The 27,500-nt window shown below is 45.3% G+C and overlaps 3 protein-coding genes across 4 annotated transcripts in view; 1 reads left to right on the forward strand and 2 right to left on the reverse strand.

Annotated features, from left to right (window-relative positions):
- The window catches only part of cbl (Cbl proto-oncogene, E3 ubiquitin protein ligase), a 21,693-nt gene extending 16,593 nt beyond the window's left edge, over positions 1 to 5,100 (reverse strand). Inside the window, exon 1 of the mRNA XM_061217113.1 lies at positions 4,310 to 5,100. Within this exon, the coding sequence (XP_061073097.1) occupies positions 4,310 to 4,456 (147 nt within the window). The 5' untranslated portion in view covers positions 4,457 to 5,100. The remainder of the gene's footprint in view (positions 1 to 4,309) is intronic.
- Positions 5,101 to 7,180: 2,080 nt separating this feature from the next.
- Positions 7,181 to 15,032, forward strand: ccdc153 (coiled-coil domain containing 153). Its single transcript, XM_061218482.1, has 6 exons — positions 7,181 to 7,511; positions 7,817 to 7,882; positions 9,865 to 9,984; positions 11,709 to 11,801; positions 11,922 to 12,052; positions 14,511 to 15,032. The coding sequence occupies exons 1-6, from the start codon at positions 7,454 to 7,456 to the stop codon at positions 14,637 to 14,639; spliced, it is 597 nt and encodes a 198-aa protein (XP_061074466.1). The 5' UTR covers positions 7,181 to 7,453; the 3' UTR covers positions 14,640 to 15,032.
- Positions 15,033 to 21,716: 6,684 nt separating this feature from the next.
- Positions 21,717 to 27,500, reverse strand: part of grik4 (glutamate receptor, ionotropic, kainate 4) — a 92,273-nt gene continuing 86,489 nt past the window's right edge. For both annotated transcript variants that reach the window (XM_061216766.1, XM_061216767.1), the window contains exons 16-19: positions 26,658 to 26,883; positions 25,757 to 25,885; positions 23,906 to 24,024; positions 21,717 to 22,118 (exon numbers count right to left, since the gene is read on the reverse strand). In XM_061216766.1, the coding sequence (XP_061072750.1) occupies positions 21,717 to 22,118; positions 23,906 to 24,024; positions 25,757 to 25,885; positions 26,658 to 26,883 (876 nt within the window). The remainder of the gene's footprint in view (positions 22,119 to 23,905; positions 24,025 to 25,756; positions 25,886 to 26,657; positions 26,884 to 27,500) is intronic.

A 27,500-nucleotide genomic window follows, 5' to 3' on the forward strand; every position in this document is an offset into this window, starting at 1 on the left:
AAGCCCGGCTTGGTAAGCAAAGGGCACAAAAGAGCAACAAGATGCAACGAAATAAGTCCTGTCAGTGGATTACTCTGGTGCAAATATCAGTGATGAGGAGCCATGCGGGGAGCCACAGTGAGGGCGCGACACGACAGGGGGTGGGGGGGTGACTGTGGATATTTGGTCAGCGGGGAGAACAAAAGACTCTCTCCCCCTCCCCCAGCTCTGGGTGGGGTGTGTGGGTGAATTTCTCAGTGGCAGCTCCCTCTCCTTTAAACCTCCTGTGCTTCCCTCGGGCTGCTCCTGCAGCGCGTGCCAGCGGGCTGCTGTCGCCATGGAAACACGCAACTTCCCAGTTTCATCCCGCTGACCGAAAGAGACTCGCTTTAACACATCGGCATGAGCGGCCGCACGGGGCCCCGGAAATGACACATTCATTCACAAATTCATCACTTACTCCAGTTCTGCAGTGTTCTGCTATACCTCTGACACAATGACACAACGCGGAGCACTGGTGAGAGTATTAAACGCAGTCACATTGAATGCAGTCACACCGCATAAGAGCAGGTCTCATGGGCACTTCCTGCTCTCGGAACTTCTCAGTATAGACATTACAGGCCTGATGGCCCATTGGACTGCTCTCATACAGGAAGGACAAAACGCAACACTAAACCTGCAGGTACAATGTCCTAGTCAGCAGGATGCTGTGGAAGCTCTCTCCCTGTTATTGCGCACTCAGCTATTAAGTTGCCAATGAAAAGGTAAGCTATAATGACGCATCAACATACTCTCAGCCTTGGAAAGCAGAGCTTTAGCACATGTACTTTCCAGTTTATGTGGTTTACGGTTCAAACGAGGATGAGGGCCTAAAGGTGTGTTGGTTACTACCGTTTTCTATTTGGGTGCTGCATACGACCTTTAATACGTCACACATCAAAATAAATATTTTCTATATTAAAGCAAAACTCCCGACTAAAACATTTATACATTAACATGTAGCAGTGATGTGAAATTAATTCAAGGGTTTATTAACTGACATTTGTAATACATTTTCCTTTATTGCAATTTTTCACTTGCAACCCCATCAGGCTTCTTGCGGATCTGGATCTGCTCAAGTGTGTCGTTTTCTTACATTACCCGGAACTATTTTTGCCACCCCGGTCTATGAGAATGTTAACTAAAAGACAAAAAGCAAAGTTTGAGATTGTGGCCACATGCCCAAGTTTTAATATGTGTGTGTGTGTGTGTGTGTGTGTGTGTGTGTGTGTGTGTGTGTGTGTGTGTGTGCGTTATCCTCAGACTCTAGGCTGCCTCTGCCTCAGCTGACCTGTGCTGATCCCTGGTACCATCACACACACACACACACACACACACACACACACACACACACAGACACACACAGACACACACAGACACACACAGACACACACAGACACACACAGACACACACAGACACACACACACACACACACACACAACACATTTGTATAATAAGCCTGTATCCTGGCCTGAGCAGAAACACCCTCTTTCGGACATTACATAATGCGCTACCCTGAACACCTTCAATATCACACACACACATACGCACGCATGCACACATGCACACACACAACCACATACACACATACGCACGCATGCACACACACACACAACCACATACACACCCTCGCCAATCGCCAAACCTGCCCCAGCAGCACAACATTTAGTAAATCCTTGCACACTCAATGGCCTGTAACTGCATGATGCGAACTCCATTGAAACCGTTATTCCCTCAACAAGCTGCTCACTCACCTGCAGTTCTGCAGTGTGCATGCCCTCTAATCAGAGCTAAAGCTGTGTGTGTGCTCTAGTCAGAGCTAAAGCAGTGTGTGTGTGTGTGGGTGTGTCTGTGTGTGTGTGTGTGTGTGTGTGTATGTATGGGTGGGTGCGTGCGTGCGTGTACTGGTCAGAGCTAAAGAAGTGTGTATGTAGTGGTCATTGCTAAAGCAGTGTGAGTGTGTGTGTGTGTGTGTGTGTGTGTGTGTGTGTGTGTGTGTGTGTGTGTGTACTAGTCCTTGCAAAAGCAGTGTGTGTGTGTGTGTGTGTGTGTGTGTGTGTACTAGTCCTTGCAAAAGCAGTGTGTGTGTGTGTGTGTGTGTGTGTGTGTTTACTAGTCCTTGCCAAAGCAGTGTGTGTGTGTGTAGTGGTCATTGCTAAAGCAGTGTGTGTGTGTGTGTGTGTGTGTGTGTGTGTGTGTGTACTAGTCCTTGCTAAAGCAGTGTGTGTACTGGTCATTGCTAAAGCAGTGTGTGTGTGTGTGTGTGTGTACTAGTCCTTGCTAAAGCAGTGTGTGTACTGGTCATTGCTAAAGCAGTGTGTGTGTATGTGTGTGTGTACTAGTCCTTGCTAAAGCAGTGTGTGTGTGTGTGTGTGTGTGTGTGTGAACTAGTCCTTGCCAAAGCAGTGTGTGTGTGTGTGTGTGTGTAGTGGTCATTGCTAAAGCAGTGTGTGTGTGTGTGTGTGTGTGTGTGTGTGTGTGTGTGTGTGTACTAGTCCTTGCTAAAGCAGTGTGTGTATTGGTCATTGCTAAAGCAGTGTGTGTGTACTGCTAAAGCAATGCAGCAGAACAGCAGTGAGAATGCAGGGTGACCGTACAGTGTGGCTTTCTGTGCCGAGTGGCTAGGAAGGGGGGGGGGGGGGGGGGGGGGGGGGGGTTGATGGGCAAATTCTGAAATTCCACAAAGAGAACTGGTCACCCACATTTATGACTAGTGATGTATGTGCGCAAGAGAGTGCGTCCGTGTGTCCGTCTCTCTCACAGGAAGGGGTCAGTGCCAGGCGACCACATTTTCCATGAAATGAGAGGAGTTCTGAATGCAGCCCTGTTCCTCCTGCCACCAGAAAGCCCTTCATTCACTCCCATTTCAAACAGCATTTCCATGTTACGCTACTGGAGCCTCCCTGCCAACACCAGGACATAGCAAAAGTGTGCCATGCAATGGACCAATCAATATGAAACTTGATCTGAATAATGTGAAATGAAATTCTGTAATATTGTATCTTTAGAAAGTCTTTTTTCCCCATTTTATGGATATTTGTATGTACCCCTGGCAAAAGTTACAAATGATTAGCATGCACTCTGCATTTTTAAGGATTCAATTACTTAATCCAAATGTTAAAGACAGGATGAATACTGATAAGTCAGTAAAATTCCAGCCAACTTGAGAAGATCTTTAACTCCTACTTGGCTTAAGCCCGACCAAAAACGAACATTGTAAAGACAGATGTTTTTAGAAGGATGTGTCACATATTTGACAAGGGAAAAAAAACACTTAATACGGATAGTAATGGTATTAACAACATGTACTTGCATGCAGTTGTGACAACCTATATATCAACGAAATTCAACGATGAGCTTAACTGTAGTCTGCTTTTAAAATAACGTTACAGATGGTTCAGGCAGAGTTAAAACAGGGAAACTGTTTTCAAAGAGACGTGCAATACCAGTGCCAGATATGGCATACTCAAATTTAGATTCAAATTTCAGTGCGCTGACAGCACAGTGACTCCACAAAAATTAGGAAATACAAACCAGACTCGGTCTGCGTGTATTTTCCAATGATGCCTTAGCAATTATATTTTAGCCAACAGTTAACTTGATCGAACTTCCAGGCAGGCCGTCAATGAACTTGCTAGCTAACTAGCTTGGAACGTTAGCCACGTAGCTAGTTAGCTACGTAGACTAGGAATAAGCAGCTAGCTGCGAAATCGGGCAATTGATGTTAAAATAAATGCTATCCAGAAAGCCATTGTATTAGAATGCACTTAGACATAAAAGTTGACAAGCTAAATACAACATCAAACGTAAACTCAACAATATTCTGGAGGCTCTGCAGACTACCGAGCTAACGTAACGTTAGCTGCCCTCTGGCCGCTGGTTCTTCTCCTGTCGCTTGACCACAAAGCGCATTTAAAACAGCCATAGAGACATGAATGCATACTTGATAATTATTCTGACAGCGATGGCCGGCTAAAATTTAACCATATTCTGCCGAAATAGCGTTATGTATTTGTATAGACTATCACTTTTCCCCCATGTCGATTCGAATCGACTGTTCCGTTTTGCATGATGATGGACAGACACTGGCTGAAGCGTTCAGAATAGAGGTCACCACAGTCGAGAGAAGCACTCAGTATGTCCGTAGGGCCAAGCAATGCTAGCAAGCTGCTATGATATAAAGAGATATCATGAGCCAGCTACTTAGCATCATGGTGCATGGACCGACTCGGTTTGATGGCTAGCTAACGTTACCTACTTCACTAACGTCAGATGGATTATGACACTCACCTTGTCCATGAGTTTCCAGCATTTCTCCACCGTCTTTTTATCCACGGCTCCCGGCTGATGATGTGCGTGCAAGTGGTGATGGTGCGGTTGAAAAGCGTCCTTCATCATCCCGATCAACCCCCCTCCTTTCTTCAAATTTCCTGCCATAATAGGGCTCTGGTGCTAACGCCGGCCGGAGCGTCCACCGGGGTTGGAGAGGATGAACCTTCCTTCCCCGGGCAGAATGACTCAACGGCCGGACACCCCCCGATATGGACAGCGCCCGAGAAATATTCGAGCGATGGTCCGCCGGGGGGTGGTCCTAAGGAAGTAAAGGTCCCATTAAATCCCCGTAGTTACCAGTAATTGGAACCGTTAACGCTGCTGCACAGACTGCAGCACCAACAGAAAGGACTCGCAGGCTAGGCTAGCTATCTCCAGTCCGAATGTACAGCCGTCTGGGGCTCCGGAAATGAGCAAATGCAGATTTTCTTTGTCCTGAATCAGCCTTTTTATCTTTCGTGAGGAGGGGATGTGATTTTATCATCGACTGCTGTGTCGTTCCCCTTCACCGTCTGTTTGTGCCCCTATGACGGGAAGTTTCTGTGAGGAGTTAGCTACCGCTAGCTATCTAGCATGATAACGCCTAGCAAGCCAAGCGGAGGTAGAAGAAGCAAAAGTAGAGGTGCCTCCATCGACATAGGAAAAGCAGGAGAAAGATGCATAAAATACAAAAAAGTGATTACGGGGAAAAGAGTAAATAAATAAATTAGGAAAAATAAACACCGCCTTCTATCTCCCCCTCCCGTGTGCTCGGCCCAAGCGTTTCCTGTACAACCCTTTCCGCTTTTGAAACCCCGCCCTTCACGCTTGCCCAGAAACGACCCCCCTCCCAACCACGCCCTCGGCATACACTGACAATGCGCGCTCACGAGGAAAACGTGGGCGCGCGGTGGAGCACTGCTGAATGCTGGTCATCTCAATTGAACAGAAACTTCAATGCTGTGCATTTAAATTGTGACAATACATGAACAGCTCATAGACTAGTATGTAATAGGCATGCAATGTTGGTTCTTATATCTGATTCGGAAAGGCAGGTCCTCAAAAATGAAAAGCTGAAAAGAATCCCCCCTTAAGAATGGTTTATTATACTTAACATATATAGTATAGGATATATATAGTACAGTAGGATATATAGTAGAAGTAATAAAATAAACCTAGTTTAGGACCTAAGAGCTCAAATTGATTTTGAATGCATACATATGGACCCTGTATAAACAGATATGGAGAGCGTTGAGGATGTAAAGATGATTCTAGGAATGCAACTATTATATTTAGTATTTATAATTGCTATAACTATTTATGTTTTTCATTATTATTAAAAAGAAAAGAAAATTACAGGTCCAGTGCTTTTTTTGATTCTTTGAGGCTGATCACTATTCACCCACAGGGGCAGGTATAGGGGTTGTATGTGTAGTATGTGTATTTTGGTAACCTTTCCAAGACTTCACAGTATACAACATCTTCCACCATATTTTACAGTAGGTATGAGTATCTATTTTCATAAAGAGCAGAACATAATGGTCCTAACGCATACAGAAAGGCTGAATGCAAAACACATTCAAATACAGAACAAACAAAACACACACACACACACACACACACACACACACACAAAAAGAATTTCAGCTGATCATGCCCGTTACATACAATGTTTTTACATAGATTCCGTTTACATCTTTTTATACAGGAGCAGGTAAACACAAAAACTGGAAACACCACTTCAAACAAATCCCACTTAAAAGACCATAGCAACACACATTACATTGATAAATGACAAAGCCCAAAGCCCATAAATAATAAATGACATTTCAAAGTGTACAATCCTAATGCCTAGACTGAACACAATAGGTTTTTCTACCATTCATAAATCAGTCTAGATACATTAGAATTCACAGAAAAACAGGTCAAGTTCTTCATTTGTGCCATTGGGGTGCATGTTGTTTAATTTATATGTCCAATTTTAATAATTATTTTGTATTTTATAATTATGTTATATTATTTCATCATTATATTTGACATGCTGGCACTTTATCAACAGCTATAAATTTAGGATCACTCACAGTAATCTGATAAAAATAAATGCATATCTGGCCACCAGAGAATCCATATTCAACCATGTTATTATGGAATATGGCACACTCACATTCTTAGGAAAGCCAATTTTAAGTTCAAGTTGAAGAGTAGAATTTAGAATATTTGAAAACACTACCAGAATCAAACTTTCATAGCCATGTATAGAACTCTGTCCATAACATCTTGTCAATGATATCACATCCTGCTAGCCATGTCATAGTTTTGATGTTTTCATGGAAAGAACTTGAATCAGAGCCAGCTGACATATGTTGCTGTCTGAATGGGGGTGACTAAGCAGTCTCAATCCACAATTCATTAACGTTCATTATCTGAATGGCAAAAATGTGAATGTATAGCTATGGACTGCATGAGGCTTCACCCCTCTAATGTTTTGAGTAATATTAATACATGTGTGTTCCATGGAAAGTAGGTTATGGTAGGTGACATTTAATCAGGATTCTTTATAAATGCATTAACAGCAAGTTAAGAAGTTTGAACTGCATTGTTTCAAGAGTGTGTCTTCACTTCAATCGCGTGTACTTTAGTCCTGCACAGGATCCGAGCGTCTCTATTTCCATAGTAACGCGCGGAAATCTTTCTCGGATAAAACACAGGCGTGGAATAAATACCCGCCCCTGTTCTACAGCCAATGGAGAACCACTTTTGGCTACATTTTAACAATGAAAGCGCGTAACTCTAGCTGTGACTAGCTACGCCCGCTTTCAATCACAACACCTCGCTTGGATTGTAGCCATGAAATGCAAATCCTAGCAGTATAAAGAAATTAATTTAGTAAATAGTGACGTTGTCTAACGTGGTGTTCAAGCGTGGTATTAACGGTATCATTACAAGTGATAGGTTAACTTGACTTCTATCGTTAATTTAAAAAGAGTTACTATCCTCAAGTTGGAGCTATTGTTAGGTTGGTAGCCAGCAGCAACGCAGCTAACGTTAAAGAATTTCGAATTCCCTTAAACAGCATTTGCTGTTTTATTTTGAGAAGACCTAGGGAAAATATCAAACTGTAATATGCCTCCGAAGAAAACTAAGGGAACAGCAAAAAAGAGCAAAAAGAAGTCCGATGGAGGTAAGGACTGTGGTTTAAATTAGATAGCTGACTTCAGGTAAATTACGTTATCTACAGCTGGAGTTGAATATATCTGTGTGAGCAGTCCCTTTTCAGCCATATGCTGTGCTCACCATGGACATATGGCGGATATATGTTTTTCTAGGTCTGTTCCAAACATGACTATTAATTGTGTTAATTTATGAGTTCAAAATGAGTGTGCTCTTATCATTCCACATTGAAATGTGTGTTGCATGGACATTGGTATGGACTTAATATAATATAATATACGGAGCAACTGTATCTTTTCACCCGTGTTTGTGCAGGAGACGAACTGGAGCAGAAATACAGACGCAGTGTTCTAGACGTGGCGGTTCTTAAGGAACATCTGGGTGAGAGAGAGAGAGAGAGAGAGAGAGAGAGAGAACGAGAGAGAGACTGTTTGAGTGTGTCTTCAGTTAACCCTCCTGTGTTAGAAAGCAGCAAGCACTTCTGGTGTTAGCGAGTCAAATTTGACCCATGTTAACTCACACAAAACACACTCATGTAACTAATTTATTGTCCATACATAACCATACAATCACTTCTTTTTTCTTCTTCTGGATCCCAAACCATTTACCTTAACACTCGTTTTAAGAAAAAGAGTCTAAATTCACTCATAATATTTCCTATTGTGAAGACAAGTGGCAATTCTCTTAGGTGACTATTAATGACTAATATTAGAACACACTTTCCTAGAATACATTGTTTTACTTTACATTATTTACCATAGTAACATCTGTGGTGTTATGGGTCAAAATCGACCCGTAGAGATCCATCCATCCATCCATCCATTATCTGAACCCGCTTATCCTGATCAGGGTCGCAGGGGGGCTGGAGCCTATCCCAGCATACATTAGGCGAAAGGCAGGAATACACCCTGGACAGGTCGCCAGTCCATCGCAGGGCACACACACCATTCACTCACACACTCACACACTCATACCTACGGGCAATTTAGACTCTCCAATCAGCCTAACCTGCATGTCTTTGGACTGTGGGAGGAAACCGGAGTACCCAGAGGAAACCCACGCAGACACGGGGAGAACATGCAAACTCCGCACAGAGAGGCCCCGGCCGACGGGGATTCGAACCCAGGACCTCCTTGCTGTGAGGCGGCAGTGCTACCCACTGCACCATCCGTGCCGCCCGACCCGTAGAGATGTGTTAGAAAAAAGTTTCCTAAAACCAAACTTTATTTTGTTGAAAATAACATATTCAAATGGCACATGAACAAGAGGGTTTCTCAGTTATATGGAGTCAAGGCAGTCCACCTTACCTAAACATAGGTACCACCATGAGTATCCATTTGTAATGTGAAAAATGTCCTGTTATTTGTCTGAATAATAATCCATACTCAAAGCTCAATCGAAGGCTTAAACAAATATTTGACAACACCTCTTTGCCAAAGGTTGCACAAGGATTGATTGAAGGCTAATAATGTTATTCATACCATGCCCCAACAAGATGATTCTGTGCTGTAGCCTAGTGGCTAGGGTGGCTAAGGTGACCTACATGGTTAGTGGTTCAAGCCCTGGAGTAGCCACAGTATCATCAGTGCAGCTGCTGGGCCCCTAACCCACATTGCTTCAGGGGGGATTGGCCCCCGCTTATTCTTTGGTTAAAAGCTAAGTAATTATAATGTGCTTGTCTGCGAGAAACCAATTCCTGTTATGCTGTATGTAGGCATAATTATTTTTGTGTTTGTGGGCAGTATTCTTTTTGTATGAGTGTGGGATAGATAGATAAAGAGAGATAGATTAAGAAAGATAGGATGTGTGTGTTCAAGTTCCTTTTTAGTGTATTTGTGTTCAAGTTCCTTTTTAGTGTGTATTTGTGTGTGTGTGTGCATCAGTGTCCATATTCTGCTAGACCCAAAGATGAATCTTGTTTGATTCAAATTTGATCCACAGAACTACCTACTTTTCAATGCTGCATGCCATACTATCAACAGCCAATGTTCTCTACCAGGTCATATTTGACCCATAACAGCATAGATGTTACACATTTTTTTGAGACCTTCAGAATGGGAAAAAATTGGGTTTAGCATAACTGTTTTTGAGAATATCATGAAGTCTTGTTCCAATACAAAAAAACTAGATGGTATTTATTAACTTGAAAATGGTTCATATTTGACCCTAACAGAATAGAAGGGTTAAGGTATATACCTAACAGTTTGAGTGTGTTATATGTATTTGCGCGGCAAACGTGTGTGCGTATGATGCTAAAAGGTCTGCATGTATTTGTATGTATGTTGCAATGCACGTGGTTATTAAAAACAGTGTCATTTGTGTTTGAAAACAAGTTAAAATAAGTATCTGAACGTGTGTGTCAGTGCTGCGCAAGGAGGCGGCACGTCAGGCTCAGGCCTGCGGTGAGGAGCTGAAGTCCAGGATGAGGGGTCTGGTGGAGGAGCTCTCAGAGGAGAAAGCGGAGAAGAAGGATATCAGTGCAGGTCTGACCAGGAGGAACCAGCCTACACTCTCAACCAATGCACCACAGTACACTCTAATCAGCCCATCACCCAATTTGGGTTCATATAAACTCTCTTAGAGTTGAGTTAAAACAGGAAAATCTACCTGTAATCTACCCACACCAATCCATTGCATGAACACCCACACCCCCTGCTAGACCCACACAAGCCCCTGTGTTCCCCTGCCTCACACCCTGCCCTGTGTTCCCCTGCCTCACACCCTGCCCTGTGTTCCCCTGTCTCACACCCTGCCCTGTGTTCCTCTGCCTCACACCCTGCCCTGTGTTCCCCTGCCCTGTGTTCCCATGCCTCACACCCTGCCCTGTGTTCCTCTGCCTCACACCCTGCCCTGTGTTCCTCTGCCTCACACCCTGCCCTGTGTTCCTCTGCCTCACACCCTGCCCTGTGTTCCCCTGCCCTGTGTTCCCCTGCCTCACACCCTGCCCTGTGTTCCTCTGCCTCACACCCTGCCCTGTGTTCCCCTGCCTCACACCCTGCCCTGTGTTCCCCTGCCTCACACCCTGCCCTGTGTTCCCCTGCCTCACACCCTGCCCTGTGTTCCTCTGCCTCACACCCTGCCCTGTGTTCCCCTGCCTCACACCCTGCCCTGTGTTCCCCTGCCCTGTGTTCCCCTGCCTCACACCCTGCCCTGTGTTCCCCTGCCTCACACCCTGCCCTGTGTTCCTCTGCCTCACACCCTGCCCTGTGTTCCCCTGCCCTGTGTTCCCCTGCCTCACACCCTGCCCTGTTTTCCTCTGCCTCACACCCTGCCCTGTGTTCCTCTGCCTCACACCCTGCCCTGTGTTCCCCTGCCTCACAACCTGCCCTGTGTTCCCCTGCCTCACACCCTGCCCTGTGTTCCTCTGCCTCACACCCTGCCCTGTGTTCCTCTGCCTCACACCCTGCCCTGTGTTCCCCTGCCCTGTGTTCCCCTGCCTCACACCCTGCCCTGTGTTCCCCTGCCTCACACCCTGCCCTGTGTTCCCCTGCCTCACACCCTGCCCTGTGTTCCCCTGCCTCACACCCTGCCCTGTGTTCCCCTGCCTCACACCCTGCCCTGTGTTCCTCTGCCTCACACCCTGCCCTGTGTTCCCCTGCCTCACACCCTGCCCTGTGTTCCCCTGCCTCACACACTGCCCTGTGTTCCCCTGCCTCACACCCTGCCCTGTGTTCCTCTGCCTCACACCCTGCCCTGTGTTCCTCTGCCTCACACCCTGCCCTGTGTTCCCCTGCCCTGTGTTCCTCTGCCTCACACCCTGCCCTGTGTTCCCCTGCCTCACACCCTGCCCTGTGTTCCCCTGCCTCACACCCTGCCCTGTGTTCCCCTGCCTCACACCCTGCCCTGTGTTCCCCTGCCTCACACCCTGCCCTGTGTTCCCCTGCCTCACACCCTGCCCTGTGTTCCCCTGCCTCACACCCTGCCCTGTGTTCCTCTGCCTCACACCCTGCCCTGTGTTCCTCTGCCTCACACCCTGCCCTGTGTTCCTCTGCCTCACACCCTGCCCTGTGTTCCCCTGCCTCACACCCTGCCCTGTGTTCCCCTGCCTCACACCCTGCCCTGTGTTCCCCTGCCTCACACCCTGCCCTGTGTTCCCCTGCCTCACACCCTGCCCTGTGTTCCTCTGCCTCACACCCTGCCCTGTGTTCCCCTGCCCTGTGTTCCCCTTCCTCACACTCTGCCCTGTGTTCCCCTGCCTCACTGATAGATCTCACTCGTCAGTGCAAGTCACTGAAGACAGAGCTGGGGGTCAAAGTTCACAAGCTGGAGACAGACATCACCACGCTCCGCGATCAACTGGGTGAGCATCGGTCATAGACACCTCTCTGTGGGACACGTCTGTAGATATGAGAGTATAATATGAGTACTCTGTGTGTGTGTGCATGTATGTATGTGTGTGTGTGTGTGTGTGTGTGTGTAGCTAAGTGTCAGGAGGAGCTGAAGATGGAGAAGGAGGCACGTGTGAAAATGGAGCAGGAGAAGGACGCCTCCATCTCTGAGCTGAAGAGCCAGCTGAAGTACATGGAGGATGGGTACCAGAGAATCCTACATGTGAGTCTGCACAGTCATCACTAATGAACCACATGCAAGACTGCAGAACTATCCAATCAACACAGTCATCTCTAACAAACCACATGCAAGACTGCAGAACTATCTAATCAACACAGTCATCTCTAACAAACCACATGCAAGACTGCAGAACTGCCCAATCTATGCAGTCATTACTAACAATGGCGGCCTGTAGCCTAGTGGTTAAGGTGAATGACTGGGACACGCAAGGTCAGTGGTTCTAATCCTGGTGTAGCCACAATAAGATCCGCACAGCCGTTGGGCCCTTAACCCTGCTTTGCTCCAGGGGAGGATTGTCTCCTGCTTAGTCTAATCAACTGTAAGTCACTCTGGATAAGAGCGTCTGCCAAATGCCAATAATGTAATGTAATGTCATTACTAATAAAAACCGCATGCATTCTCCAGAACTGCATAATCTGCCCAGTCACAGAATACAGAAATCACAGTTGTGCTGGGAAATACATTGCATTACATTATAGCAGTACTGGAGGAGAAGGGCTTTGATGTCAAGTTAAAGTTTCAGGCCAGCCTATCATTTTCTCCATGTGGCACAGGGCCAGGGGAGGTGGCTCTCCTGGGGGGTTGAGCAGATTAGAAAGTAATCGCCCCACGGCCATTTTATTCCCCTCGGACCAGGCTGTGACAGATATAGCAGATGAAGAGAGGACATGGCGCAGCTTTGAGAGTAGGGCAAACTCAGAATAACGCATAAGGGTTTCTGAAGGTTTCTGAAGGTTTCCTCAGTCTCAAGGCAACGGAGATTAAGGCAGGGAACAATGTAAGCCAATGGGCCTCAGACAATGTATGACGGTTTGGACTGCCGCTGTCCGTGGTTCTGAAGGCAGGGAGACTGCAAAAAGGTGGAGAAGGAGCCCCCCCCCCCCCCCCCCCCCCACCACCCATCCTCCACCCTTCTAGACTCACACCGTAGCACCTGACAAAATGTCTGCATGTCCCCGCTATACACAGCACTTCATTCAGTGAACAGGACCTTTATTCATTTTGCAGTTATTGAAAGCATATATTATTATTCAGTAAATTTTACTTTCTTGAATCCATACTTTAAACAGCAGGCATAACCGTCTGTTTCATAGGCACAGCGAATTCACCCCATGTGAATAAATCAGTGTGTAACAAGCTGCTGTATTCCCATAACAGACACCTGCTCAGGGCCATATAGTTATATAGTTGACTGGACCTGGCTGGGAAATTTTGATCTTGGCAAGTTTAACCCTTTGAAGAGAGTAGGTTTTTAGGAATGTTTTTCTTTCTTCAAAATTCTAAGTCAGTGTTCTAGAACCAGTGCCAGTAGTGATTGTTACATCAGCGTTATCTGTGATCTCGCAGCTTAAACCAGCACTGCCTAATATTTCAGTGTAATCCTCAGCATTTTGCAGCAGAGAGCACTACTCTGATTCTATGTTAGAGTGTAATCATATTAAAGTTGGTTGGCTGAGGTGTGGGTGCAGTCAAAAGTACTGTCCGCTTTCTTGGGTTTAATGGTCTGTTAGTGTCTACATACATATGGGGGCTGACCTGGACTGGCCTTGTTATAGACTATAGTTTAGCTTTGTAATTGTTATTATCCACCTGCTCACATCAGACACATTTATTTGTCCCAGTAACAATAAAATTAAGCAACATATTATTATATATGGCAGCACGGATGGTGCAGTGGGTAGGACTGCCGCCTCACAGCAAGGATGTCCTGGGTTCGAATCCCCGTCGGCCGGGGCCTCTCTGTGCGGAGTTTGCATGTTCTCCCCGTGTTTGCGTGGGTTTCCTCCGGGTACTCCGGTTTCCGAAAGACATACAGGTTAGGTTGATTGGAGAGTCTAAATTGCCCGTAGGTATGAGTGTATGAGTGTGTGAGTGTATGGTGTGTGCCCTGCGATGGACTGGCGACCTGTCCAGGGTGTATTCCTGCCTTTTTCGCCCAATGTATGCTGGGATAGGCTCCAGCCTCCCTGCGACCCTGTTCAGGATAAGTGGGTTCAGATAATGGATGGATGGACGGATGGATTATTATTATTATATATATATATATATATATATATATATATATATATATATATATATAATATTTTAGACATTTCTGTATCACTCCGAGATATCAGTTATATGTACACTGTAGCTTGGTTTGTTTAGTGATCTGGGTTATTTAGACAGTAGACTGGCTGATCACTTGGCTGGGCTGTGTGTAGTTATATGTACACTGTTATGGAGACAGCAGACTGGCTGATCACTTGGCTGGGCTGTGTGTAGTTATATGTACACTGTTATGGAGACAGCAGACTGGCTGATCACTGGGCTGGGCTGTGTGTAGTTATATGTACACTGTACAGTTGTGTAGGTCATGTAGACAGTAGACTGGCTGATCACTGGATGGAGCTGTGTGTATTATATGTACACTGTAGACAGTAGACTGTGTGTCTCACAGGACAGTCTGGACAGCCTGCTGGCTCACCTGGCTGAAGCTCGTCTGCGCTGGACGGATAAGAGCACCGCCATCCACCAGGAGCACAAAGAGCTGCTGTCCAGCTTCGGCCTGAACCCCCTGCACCTCTGAGTCACTGCACACGCCAGGGCCCAGAGCTGCCTCTGAGTCACTGCACACGCCAGGGCCCAGAGCTGCCTCTGAGTCACTGCACACGCCAGGGCCCAGAGCTGCCTCTGAGTCACTGCACACGCCAGGGCCCAGAGCTGCCTCTGAGTCACTGCACACGCCAGGGCCCAGAGCTGCCTCTGAGTCACAGCACACACCATTACACAGAGGTGCCTGAGTCACAGCACACACCATTACACAGAGGTGCCTGAGTCACAGCACACACCATTACACAGAGGTGGCTCTGAGTCACAGCACACACCATTACACAGAGGTGGCTCTGAGTCACTGCGCACACCATTACACAGAGGTGCCTGAGTCACAGCACATACCATTACACAGAGGTGCCTGAGTCACAGCACATACCATTACACAGAGGTGCCTGAGTCACAGCACATACCATTACACAGAGGTGCCTGAGTCACTGCACACACCATTACACAGAGGTGCCTGAGTCACAGCACACACCATTACACAGAGGTGCCTGAGTCACTGCACACACCATTACACAGAGGTGGCTCTGAGTCACAGCACACGGCATTACATAGAGGTGCCTGAGTCACAGCACACACCATTACACAGAGGTGGCTCTGACTCACTGCACACGTCAGTACACAGAGGCAGTCCACTTTGCTTTCCTTTTAATCCTGTATTAAATTAAGTTCAATACAAATACTGCATAACAATGTGGCCAAATCGAATATAACATTAAGATGCATATGATAATTGACTGTTGAGATTAAAATATGAATGTGCAACACTGTTTAAGGGTTACAGATGGAACTTCTGAATCAGTGCTGGTTTTATATCACTATATTTCTGGATTACAGTCAATAAAATACCTTCTATAGTATTTGAATAAAACAAATGTGAGCAGTCTTTCCAGTGTTTTTTTGTGTACATTTTATTTAGAAATTTATGCTCGGTTAAAGTATCTAATAGTAAATTAGATGGTAAATGTATGTAATGTAAATAGAGTGTCCAATCCATATTTAGGTCCTTTGCCTTCGGGCGAAAGACATGGGCTTGCTTATTAGGTCCTACACTAGCACCTGTTGCAAATTGCATTGTGTCAAATTCCCACCAGAGGGCGCGTTCACAATGGATATGAGGTAAGTCTGGGTAGAAAACTGCATTACCACAAGTTGTCCACTAGATGGTAGATATTTACAGTAGGCAGCCGGGGGACAGCTCCACCCATTTTAAGAGGGGGATTGAGGCAGTTAGATCAGCCATAAATTAGCAGAGAAGTAGACCCACAGCAGATCTGACCAGGGGACCAGCAACATAAAAGGACAATTTATGATCATGGTTTATGTCACACTCACTTATAAAATTCTTCCCTTAGTAGATCTACATAATATCTGGCATCTGGAAAAACAGAACTCATCCCTCTTGGCCTACAGGTAAATGCCAAATGCAATATCAGCGCTTTGTAATGAGCCATAGATATCCAACCTGTCTTTGCCCATCTGTTGTGTAGGGAAAATCCACAACATAGAAAAACGATTCTTGCCAGGTAGTTAAACATATCTATATTTTGTTACATACATTTAAACCCTAAATTACAAAATGCTGCAGGCTGGAAAGTGGCTTTCTCGTATGAGCGAATCTAATCTGGTAAGAGGCAGGAACATACCCTGAACAGAACCCTGTACCCAGAGGAAACGCATGTGGACACGGAGTCAATATGCAAACTGATAAAAAAAAAAAGCTATTATCGTATTCTGCAATACATGCAGTACAGTTTTTTTGAATAAGATAAATGTATTCCTCTATTCTGGATATATTTTGCGTATTCCCATATACATTAAGGACATTTAGGCAAATTTCACCATCATCCACAAGGATTAATGTGCCCCAACCTACAAGAAAATCCTCATCTCTCACCCCAGACAAACAATATCCATTAGTCCTCTCTCGATGAATGATTTGACAGGCACGTGCACAGATAAGTCACCTCCCATGCAATCCATGCGTGCGTATCCTCAACCAGCCCGCAGTGGAGGCATGCTGTTACAGAGGGACTCCTCCACACACGCAGTGCTGCGGTGCAGCCAGGCCTGCGTAGCGGGCGACCGGCGCATATCTCACCGCAGTGACATTTCCGCACACCCCGATGCGACTGCGGCCCAGGCTGGCTGGCGGGCGATCGATGCTCGCCGGTCTGAGAGCCATCGATCAGCGCGAGAGCCAAGAGCGAAGGGCCCCGCAAAACAAAAGCCGCCTCCATTTTACCTCCGCCAAAGGCAAACAACGACAAGACGCTTTTTGTTGAAGGCATTCGACATAAACCACGTGGGAGCTGAAAACAGAGGCTGCAGGCTGACAGCATTTCACCTTCACATTACTCTTGGCCCCTAGCTTTATTTTCAGGTACGTCTTCTTTTGTTCTCTGTACTGGAATTGAAGTGCCTTGTAAGGAAATCAATAACGGTCGTCCAGTCTCTGTGTCGAATGGTCCAGTCCAGTGTGACACCTCTTCTCAGCTGGGCCACACTATACATAGCAAAATGTCCAGAGTTAATTCAACAGTTGATTTAACATTTGACTTTGTAATACCGATTGCTGCTTTTACAACAGCAGGGCTGAACATGGTGACACATCATCAGTTTCCTCTCTACAGGACACCTTTTCAAGGCTGTGCTGTTCATCTTAGCAGAGCTGAAATATGCCTTGTACTTGTACATCTATTTACCGGAGCCCTGCTGTGCCCTGAATCATACTCTGAAGGTCTAATGATACACCTGATGTAGCTGAATTAGACTCTGCAGGTTTAATGATCCGGTGCATGTACATGAATTAAGAGTCTGATAGAAAATTATATACCCCATGTTCCTGATGAAGGGTTTGAAGGCCTAAATGAGTGTACTCAGAAGAATGTGCTCCCTCTTATTAACACCCAGCACACAAACTTTAAACCTTCAATTCACACAGTCTCCTGTAAAACACACACTCCTACAGCACACACTCTCCTGTAAAACAACACACCTACAGCACACACACCCCTGTAAAACAACACACCTACAGCACACTCTCCTGTAAAACACACTCCTACAGCACACACACTCCTGTAAAACACACACTCCTACAGCACACTCTCCTGTAAAACACACACCTACAGCACACACTCTCCTGTAAAACAACACACCTACAGCACACTCTCCTGTAAAACACACACCTACAGCACACACACTCCTGTAAAACACACACTCCTACAGCACACTCTCCAGTAAAACACACACCTACAGCACACACACTCCTGTAAAACATACACTCCTACAGCACACACTCTCCTGTAAAACGCATTCCTACAGCACACTCTCCTTTAAAACACACACCTACAGCACACACACTCCTGTAAAACACACACTCCTACAGCACACACTCCTGTAAAACACACTCCTACAACACACACACTGCTGTAAAACACACACTCCTGCAGCACCCACACTCCTACAGCACACACACTCTTGCTGAACTATGCAGGCCCCACGTCTTTTAATGCAAATGAGATCAGATCAGCTTAAGTGCAGTAGCTTGGCAGAACATTTAATTTCATTAGATTTCTCAAGACCTTAAGGGCAATATGCCCTAGTGATAAAGTGGGTGGCAGAGTGCAGCGGAAGAGGGGGAGTCTGCCAGCGGCCCAGAATGCAACAGTACAGCCAGACAGGTTCTGGCACAAAGGGACCGTGAGGGGAGATGACCTCGGAGACAACTGAAAACAGACGAAAAGGGAGCATTGACAGCAGGCTTTAAGTTGGGCCTCTGAGAGAGACGACAGAAAACCAATGAAGAAGAAAGACTGACAGTGGGCTTTAAGTTGGGCCCGTGATGGATTGGAGGGGCGCTGCTTGATTAAGCAGGAAGGCTGGCTGGTGCGTCTCCTACATTTGCCTTCATTAACTGCAGTTACGGCTCTGTGCTTAACATGGCTTTCCTTCCCTATCCATCTTCCTCTTAAGCCTGTTGTTAGGCTCGTCCTGACATAGCACGATGAGACACATCAGTAAGGCTGGTTAGAGAGCTCTTTAGAGATGTAATTTGTTTCATTTTCTAGGTCTGATGGTTCGGTGGAGACAATGGCTGTTTATAATGTCTGAGCATTCTTGCTGATGCTGTTTGAGCTTGCTCACGGGCTGAGACGGCAAACTGGGCGTGCTCACACAGGGACAGGCAAACCAAACGCGCACACCTGGTGATTTGCAACAGGTGTAAACCTTCAATTACAGTTTTGTTAAAAATTATGTATGAAATATTCATATTGCTCAAATGTATCAAAATACATATAATTTCAAACAATTATGTTCATTATTTGACACAAGAATTGTTTGAAATTATATTTATTTTGATATACGAGCAATACCTGAGACTGGTGGTAGTACTTCCTGGCATGGTTTCCTCAATGATTCTGTTTTCTATCAGAGATTTAAAAACCCAAAAGAAACTCTCTGGATAGGTGTTTTTTAAAGTTTTTAATATAGAATAAAAATGACAACATAGGAAAATAAATGATAGAAAATTCTGCTTCTGAATCCAGCTTCACACAGAAGTCCCCACTACAGGTCCTGGAATTACTCAATATGATTCCCTGCCTTTCCATCTGGCTCTCCTTCTGCCTCCATTACTGCCACTCTGCTTACCTTCCATGTACATGCCAGTAATTACCATATAAATTAGTCTGGGCTTCGACTGATTTGACATTTTTCTGTAAAATATTGGCATTTAACCTCTTAGTCACAGATATTATTAGATATTCAGATATTCATTCACATAGTGTCAGTCAAGTGGCAGACCACTCATGTCCCTCCATGTACAAAGATGAGCGCACTGGACAATAACGTGTCAATTTAGCAGACTTGTGCCAATATTAATTAACTGTTTTTATATTTAAATTATAATGTGCCACAGCTTCATACATTCAATCTTTTAATATTGTAAATATACTGGAAATCCATACAGGCATACATGCTGCATGAACCATGGTTAAAAACCAGTACATTAAGTATACACTGCAAGACACTAGAATACACACACTTAGTTGTTCTTCCGAAAAACAACATTCCCATAAATAGCTGTTCTCTTTGGCCAGTGTGTTAATCTTCCCTTCACAAGTTTAAAAAATAACTATTTGCACTATTTTCTGAGAGTTATTAAAACGTCCAGAAGAAATCATTACCTTTGACAATAGCCTGTAGTCATGTACTTGCAGGTGTATATTTAAAATCTCGAGGACATTACACATAGCAGGTTATTAGAGGACATTTTTAATTGAATTTTGGTTATTCCTGGACCTGGACTGGGAAATTCTGACTGAGCACACCCTCACACACGGACTGTGTTCACAACCAGAAGACACAGTGCTTTTACACAGGAATCTCTGCACAGAGAAGCACATAGTCCATCTAGTCTTCCCTCCAAACCAAATCCAAACCAGAGAACAGCCACAGAGCAAAACCAAAACAACCTGTCACAGGATCGACCTCTACTAGAACAACACACATAACTTATTCATCTACAGTTATTCGCACTGCAAGGAAACACACTCAAGTGGTCGAAAATGTACTTGGCCTCCAGGGAGAATGCACAGAAAATTTGAAATGGAAAAAGGAAAACAGAATAGATGGAAAATGGCCCAAAATAGTGGGCATGAGTATCAGGGGAGTCATAGAAGGATTGGAGTCAGAGCCCAGGTCTGACAGCAGTGACTCGCACATTAACTGGCAGCTTTTACTGTGTGATGCTACTGTAAATGCTGCACTGATTATGCTACACTGAACTGTAATAGTTTAAACAGTTGACAGTGGCATGTCTGCAGAGACTCTGCACTCGGTCGCAGGTGTGAGCAGCTGGTTCAGAGGATGCAAGGCATTGTGGGAAACAGGCACTGCCACAAGCGGGGGCCCCCCTCTGCATCCCAAGGTCTGATGTGAGAGCCTGCGGATGTGAGAGTCACCTGTGTCTGCACACCATGCATACCATTTCAACTTCAAACTCCAGTAGAGTGGAAGATCTGGAGCTTTTTTATCAGACACACATTGGGGCTCATCACCATAGCATTCACATCCCAACCCGTAAAACATACTATATGCACTGGACTGTAAAAACACAGTTTGTGTTACATTGTACATTCTGCATGGTAACGTTTACAGCGTGTAATATTAACATGTCCAAGTCAGACTGATGAAGTTTTGCACCTGAAAATGGAAAGATATGGACCAGGCTGAAGAGAGGGAATGAGGATAGAAGCCATGAGAAATGATGACAAAGCATATGGGGACAGATGGGAGAGCAAGGCTGCAGAACACAGGACCAATAAAAATGAAAGAGAGGAAAAGAACATTTCTGATTGGAGAAGGGAATCTATGTTGCTGAGCAGATTTTAAAACCAGGAAAAGCACTTTTCTTCACCCTTCCAACACCCTTATCTTCTGTCATGCAGGTTTCTGAAATGTATTTAAAACCTATTAATATAGAATATCTCTTATGTTAAAAAGTCCTTATACACTCATCTTGTGTTTTGTTTGACGTCATCGGTTGAAGGCTGTGCTGTTGTCATTCACACAGTTTATGGCACTTTAAGAAAGAAGACTCCTTCAAGTCCTTCCCTTACTATGAAGAGGAAAGGTAGTCTTTCCCCAATAGCAAATTAAGCTGTGATAATTCTGACATCAGTAACAAGGATAGTGATAAAATAATAAGGGTCATAACTTTTTTAAAAGAAACAAAAGAAGATAAAGTGATAAAAAAGACAGAGTTCTGCATAGTATGCCATCCCTCTGCGTTGTGCTCTGGGAGGTTTGGGGAGAGCCCGCAGAGAGGACACGCCCCTCTCACAGCCAGGTGGCCATGGAAACGCCGCCCGCCCGCCAGAGTTCCGTTATGGGGTCTGGCGGATCCCACGACCACGGTATCCATGGGAACCGTGGGAGCAGCAGCTGAACCACCTGACCAGGCTCAGGCCCTTCCAAAAAAAACCCAAACGTGGAGCTGGCGACTCTGCCCCGGTGCCTCAAGGGCCCGTACTCGGCCCCGTGTTTATTCGGGTTCGCTGCAGTTGGAGGCCTTGTCCCACTCCACGCTGTCCTCGCTGTGGGCGGGGGAGGCCGTGGCCCCCGCCGGACGCACCCGCAGGCCCTGGAAGCGCCGGCACTCGGGGCAGATTCGGGCGTGGCCGCAGCTGCGCATGACCAGGGCGGCCTCCTGCGCCAGGCGGTGGGACAGAGGTTCGGGAGGAGGGCCCAGGCCCAGGCCGCCGCACAGCTTCCCATTGCTGAGCCCCGCCCCGGCCCCCGCGGCCCCCGCCCGGGCCCTGCGCTCCTCCAGCGGGAGGGAGCGTGTCCGCAGGAGCCCGGCTCCCCGCCGCCGACGCAGCTGTAGGCTGTCCTGACACAGCACGATGCCCTGCAGCTCCCGAAGCATCTCCTCACACACCGACACCTGCACACAGAGAGGAGAGGTGTTTGTTTTACTACTCAAACCCTGCCTATTCCACTATCCATTCACAAATGTTCAAACCAACTCTTAATTTTATTTTCCCTTCTCAGTTTGGAATGTCTTATTGTGATTGTAAGACTGTCTCATCACTGCCACATCCCCTGACACCTGTAACTATGTGCTCATCCATCCGTAGCGGGAGACCACCTTTGAGTTAGAAGCAATCTTGTCGGAAAACAATTGTGGGAGAGTCAAAGGGTTAAGGACAGTGGAGACAAGCAATTGCTCCCCTCCAAAGCATATTCCTTTTCACTGTGAGGCCCACACGCTGTGAAATTGCTGGAGTAGTACAGTTCATACACTGGAACAGGCACACAGCAGACACCTGATTTCACAGATGAGTCGCTGGTGAACAAACCCACTCGATAACCCCCCTCTCTGAGTCATGCCATGCCCTATGGGGCTCTTGGCCATGGCTGGTACTGGCATTGTACAGATTTTATACCAGATTGTAGGGAGCTACGCTACATTGCAACCCACTTGAGCAACCCAGCTGCCCCCACAGACTGCATTTATTAAATAAATAACATGAAAAACCAAGCCGTCAACAAGGAAAACAAAACAATAAAAGAAGTGAAGCAAGCCTGCCTGAAACTTAACCTTTTACACAAAAGAAGAAGAAATTCAAACTTTAATGTCCCCACTTCAACCACCAATATACTGTACCTTCATTGTCTAGTAATCCATAGCACCATCTCTGTCTTTCCAATCCAAAATTCACATACTGAGTAATTCATATGTTTAGGCTGCACAGTACCAATGGAGAATCTTCAGTGAATGACAGCAGAGAGAGAGAATGTGTGTGTACGTGTGTGTGAGAGAGAAAGATAGTGAGAAAGAGAGAGTATATGTGAGTGAGAGAGCGAGAGAACAATTTGTTTTATAATGACCACTGCCACACTGTGAGAGCTATTGTGGTGGTGTACAGGTACAGTATGTAGATGCTGCAGGATGTGTAGTAGGCTGCAGGTGTAAGAAGTTCTCTAGTGTAGTAGTAGAAGTGTGCAAGGGTAACAAAGTGCAGGTGTACAAGTGTACTGCAGCACTTCAGCACACACACAAGACACACACACACACAGACACAGACACACACACACACACACACACACACACACACACAACACACAGACACGCCTATGGGAATTCCTGCACTTTGATCCCTGATCTTTGCACTTGTGTTTGATTTGTAAGTCCCCCCCCCAACCCACTGCCCCTCCCAGCCACAAGAACTCACAGGGCCTGACATTTTAAGAGACAAACACTCAAGTTTTATTTAGCAAAATTCACAGTGCATCGTTGGGAACACATGACCTTGACAGAAAAAGAAATCAGATTCGGTATAAAAGCATAAAATTTCACAAGAAAACTTCAAGCACAGTTCTAGTCGGACGTTGAATTCTCTTTTGAGTCAGAAATACAGTATTATTGCTCCAAACAGTTGCTGGTTGACAAGCTCTGAGCTGTGTGAGCATGTCGGAGTGTGAGGAGTGTGAGGAGTGTGAGGAGCATATAGGTGTGTGTATGTGAGGCGTGTACAGAATGTGTATATGCGTGTGAGGAGTGTGTAGGTGCGAAGGTAGCGTATGAGTGTCACTGAGTATCTTTGGCCTTTAGTGCTGTGATTTGGTGGCAGCTGGGCGGGGGAGGCGCACAAAGGCGGGAGGGCGGTGCCTGAGTTGGGGAGGGGAGAAGGAGACATAACACAGGCAGGTAAAGTAGCCCTCTCTCACCTCGGCTCCTGGCGTCTGCCGAAGCATCCACACAAACTCCAGCACGGCCATGAAAATGGCCACCAGCAACCCGCACACCAGCACCACGAAGATCCCACCGATGTTCTCCATCCCCAACCCTGCGGTACACACACCACACACTCAATGCTTAAAGGTAATTACTGAACAACGCTCAATAACATACACACACCACACACTCAATGCTTAAAGGTAACTACTGAACAATGCTCAATAACGTACACACACCACACACTTAATGCTTAAAGGTAACTACTGAAAAACGCTCAATAACATACACACACCACACACTTAATGCTTAAAGGTAACTACTGAACAACGCTCAATAACGTACACACACCACACACTCAATGCTTAAAGGTAACTACTGAACTAAGCTCAATAACATACACATCACACACACTGAAAGGTTAAAGGTAACTACTGAACTCAGCTCAATAAAAGCACTACTTATGGTTACGTGTATGATAACGTGGTGGGGAGTAGTGTTTTAAGGAAATTAAACTGATCAGCCCTAACGCTAACATCAGCCTGCTTTCCATAAAGGTATCAGCACTGATCTCTGACAACATGCTACAGCCATGTACAGTGTTACCTCTACGTAAAACAATACGTGTCACCACTGGGCAGATTGTTTAAGATTCAAACCTCTCAAAGAATTAATAATCATTGCATAGTTCACATTAAAGTGTATTGGCAATTTTGCATATTAAAGTTACATAATCTTAACGTAGTTCACTGTAAAGTGTATTGGTTTATTTTGCATATAAAAGTTAGAGGCAAGTTAATTATTTTGCACTTTTCTATAGCATGATTTATTTCCAACATGTCAAATGTGTACTCTTTGGGACCACATTTCGTGTATCACTCTTTCAACATACATAGCATACAGTTGTTAAACTAGTGTGATAAATTGATAGATCTTGCAATAAAGTATATTGTAGACTAGGATGTCAGTCATATAGGCCTACTGTGCATCATTCTGGATAAAAGTGTAGCAGCAGATATATAGCCTGCAGTATGTACATATATGAGCCAATACATAATTATTAACATTTGTCCAAAAATAATTGACCATTTAAACAAAGCCATGGCCAAATTCACGCAATTCTGCGCATTCACAGTCACTAGCCTCATGTTAACATAACATTTATAACTTTTTTTAATTAAATTTTTGTCTAATTAAAATTAAAATGTACATGAAATTAGAAAAAGCATATATGCTTCTGAATATATATACATTTTTCATTTAGAACATTCAATTAGCCACAGTCAAGTTAGCAGTGTGTTTATGGGTTGAAATTTTGAATTTTGAGGTCTACTTAAAATGTACATGAAATTAGAAAAAGCATATATGCTTCTGAATTGGGAGATAATGAGTCGTTTTGTGTCGGGATCCGTTGGATTTAAATGTAGTTATTTTCGCGCAAAGTCTTAATGTTTTATGGAAATTCTTTTTAAAAAATCTAGAACTCATAAATTGCACAATGTAGCAGTACCCAAATGCCTGTTGCCATTGTAGTAGACCTGGCATTGAGATTGGTTTTGAAATGGGTGAGATATTCAAAATGTGCTGTTTTGAATGGAAGTGCCAACCAACGCAAACATATAGTGAGTGTGTTCATGTGGTTGGAAGTATAACAGTTTGTTTATGTGGTTGGGGTATTAGAGTTAGTTTATGTGGCTGGGGTATTAGACAATGCTTATAAGGGGTATTAGAGAACATGTTTATGTGGTTGGGGGGTAATAAAGAATGTCTTTATATGGGTAGGTATTACAGATAGTTTATTTGGCAGGGCATATAACAAAGCAAGTTTATTGGCAGGACAGTACCTTTGGCACGATGGTCCTCCTCTTTAGGACACTGGCCCCCGTCCCACCACTTTCTCTTCAGGATTTCGAGTCTGTTCTCCTCCTGTAGTTTGAGGATCGCCAGGTCAAACTCGTCCCTGTAGATCGAACCTGACAAGAGCAGAGAGCTTACAAGCCTGCTCTCACACCCGCACAAAATCCTACTCATACACTCAGTCACATGTCCGCTTACACACCTCCACTCAAATACACTTCTATACATATTAACACAAAAGCACACTACTCACAATTTAAAACATTTTAAGAAAAGCCCTGGATTAGAAGTGCCTATAATGAAATACAATTAGCCCACACATGAGGAGAGTAGTCTATATTTAATATAATGACTCAAAAACTGAGTCATTATAGTATTATACTTATTCTAGCTGAATTTATTTTAAAAATACACCAAAACACATTCAGATACCCGCACCAGACACCAGCACTGAAACACAATCCCACCTACACTCAACCAGCAGAAACACCCACGCTCATACCCCACACCTCATTGGATATAGAGGCGGGGCTCACCACACCAAGGAGGCGGGGTTTACCCACTGTAGAGGCGGGGTTTACCCAAAATGGAGGTGGGGTTTACTCAGCATGGAGGCGGGGTTTACCCAATATGGAGGTGGGGTTTACTCAGCATGGAGGTGGGGTTTAGCCAGTGTAGAGGCGGGGTTTACCCAATATGGAGGTGGGGTTTACTCAGCATGGAGGCGGGGTTTACCCAATATGGAGGGAGGTTTACTCAGCATGGAGGCGGGGTTTAGCCAGTGTAGAGGCGGGGTTTACCCAATATGGAGGGGGGTTTACTCAGCATGGAGGCGGGGTTTACCCAGTGTGAAGGCGGGGGTTTAGCCTCTGTGGAGGCGGACCTTACCCACAGGCATGCCGATGCCGTAGCCCTTGGTGTCGAGCAGCCCGCTGATCTGCGTGAGGTTGCAGTTGCGCTGGCGGTAGTACTCGTTCATGGTGCTCTCCAGCAGGTAGGCGTAGTTGGAGTTGAGCACGCGGGCGATGCCCTCCTCCGTGCTCTTCACAAACACGCTGGGCTGCTTGGAGTGCATGAAGTTCCACATGCGCTGGTACGTCTGGTACCTCGATTTCTGCGCAGAGACGAGGAACAAGACTCCATACAACCAAGGAAAAAAACTTTTGTATCACAGTGCATTTGCATTGTAATAATTGCATTGGAATTGTGTGATGTGCAAAACAGAACTGTAACTAAAAGCAAAAATAAATGTGTAATGCAGAAAGACAGATGTCACATTTAAAGAACATCCGTAGCTTTTCAAATCATCAAGTTTACTGCACACTCAATTTACTCAATTTGTTCTGGATGTCTAATTGGCAGTCAATCAATTTAAACTCTTGAATTAAGATAGGAAGCATCTGGGAAGGGAAAGCATACACATAGCTGGAGATGCTGAGCACAGATTAAAGAAAGGCCTCTATGTGACTGCTTTTCACACTTTCACTGGGTTTCATTTTCACAGACCAGAGGGTTGTCTTTACTGAAGTGGCAAAGTGGTGAAGAGGTGAGAGGTGAGCAGTGATGATATGTTCATGTCATATTGGGATTACCAAAATTACTCCCCTGTGACTCGGATAAACCGTCTGAGTTGTGATTCCAAGTAGGAAATACTTTACTTTCTGATGAGTTCAGAAGTCACATGAATGCAGCGAGAGAAATGGTCTCCACGGCCAACTTAGCAACCATTCA

Source organism: Conger conger, chromosome 13, assembly GCF_963514075.1.
Source record: "Conger conger chromosome 13, fConCon1.1, whole genome shotgun sequence".
In the NCBI taxonomy this organism is placed as follows: Eukaryota; Metazoa; Chordata; class Actinopteri; order Anguilliformes; family Congridae; genus Conger; species Conger conger.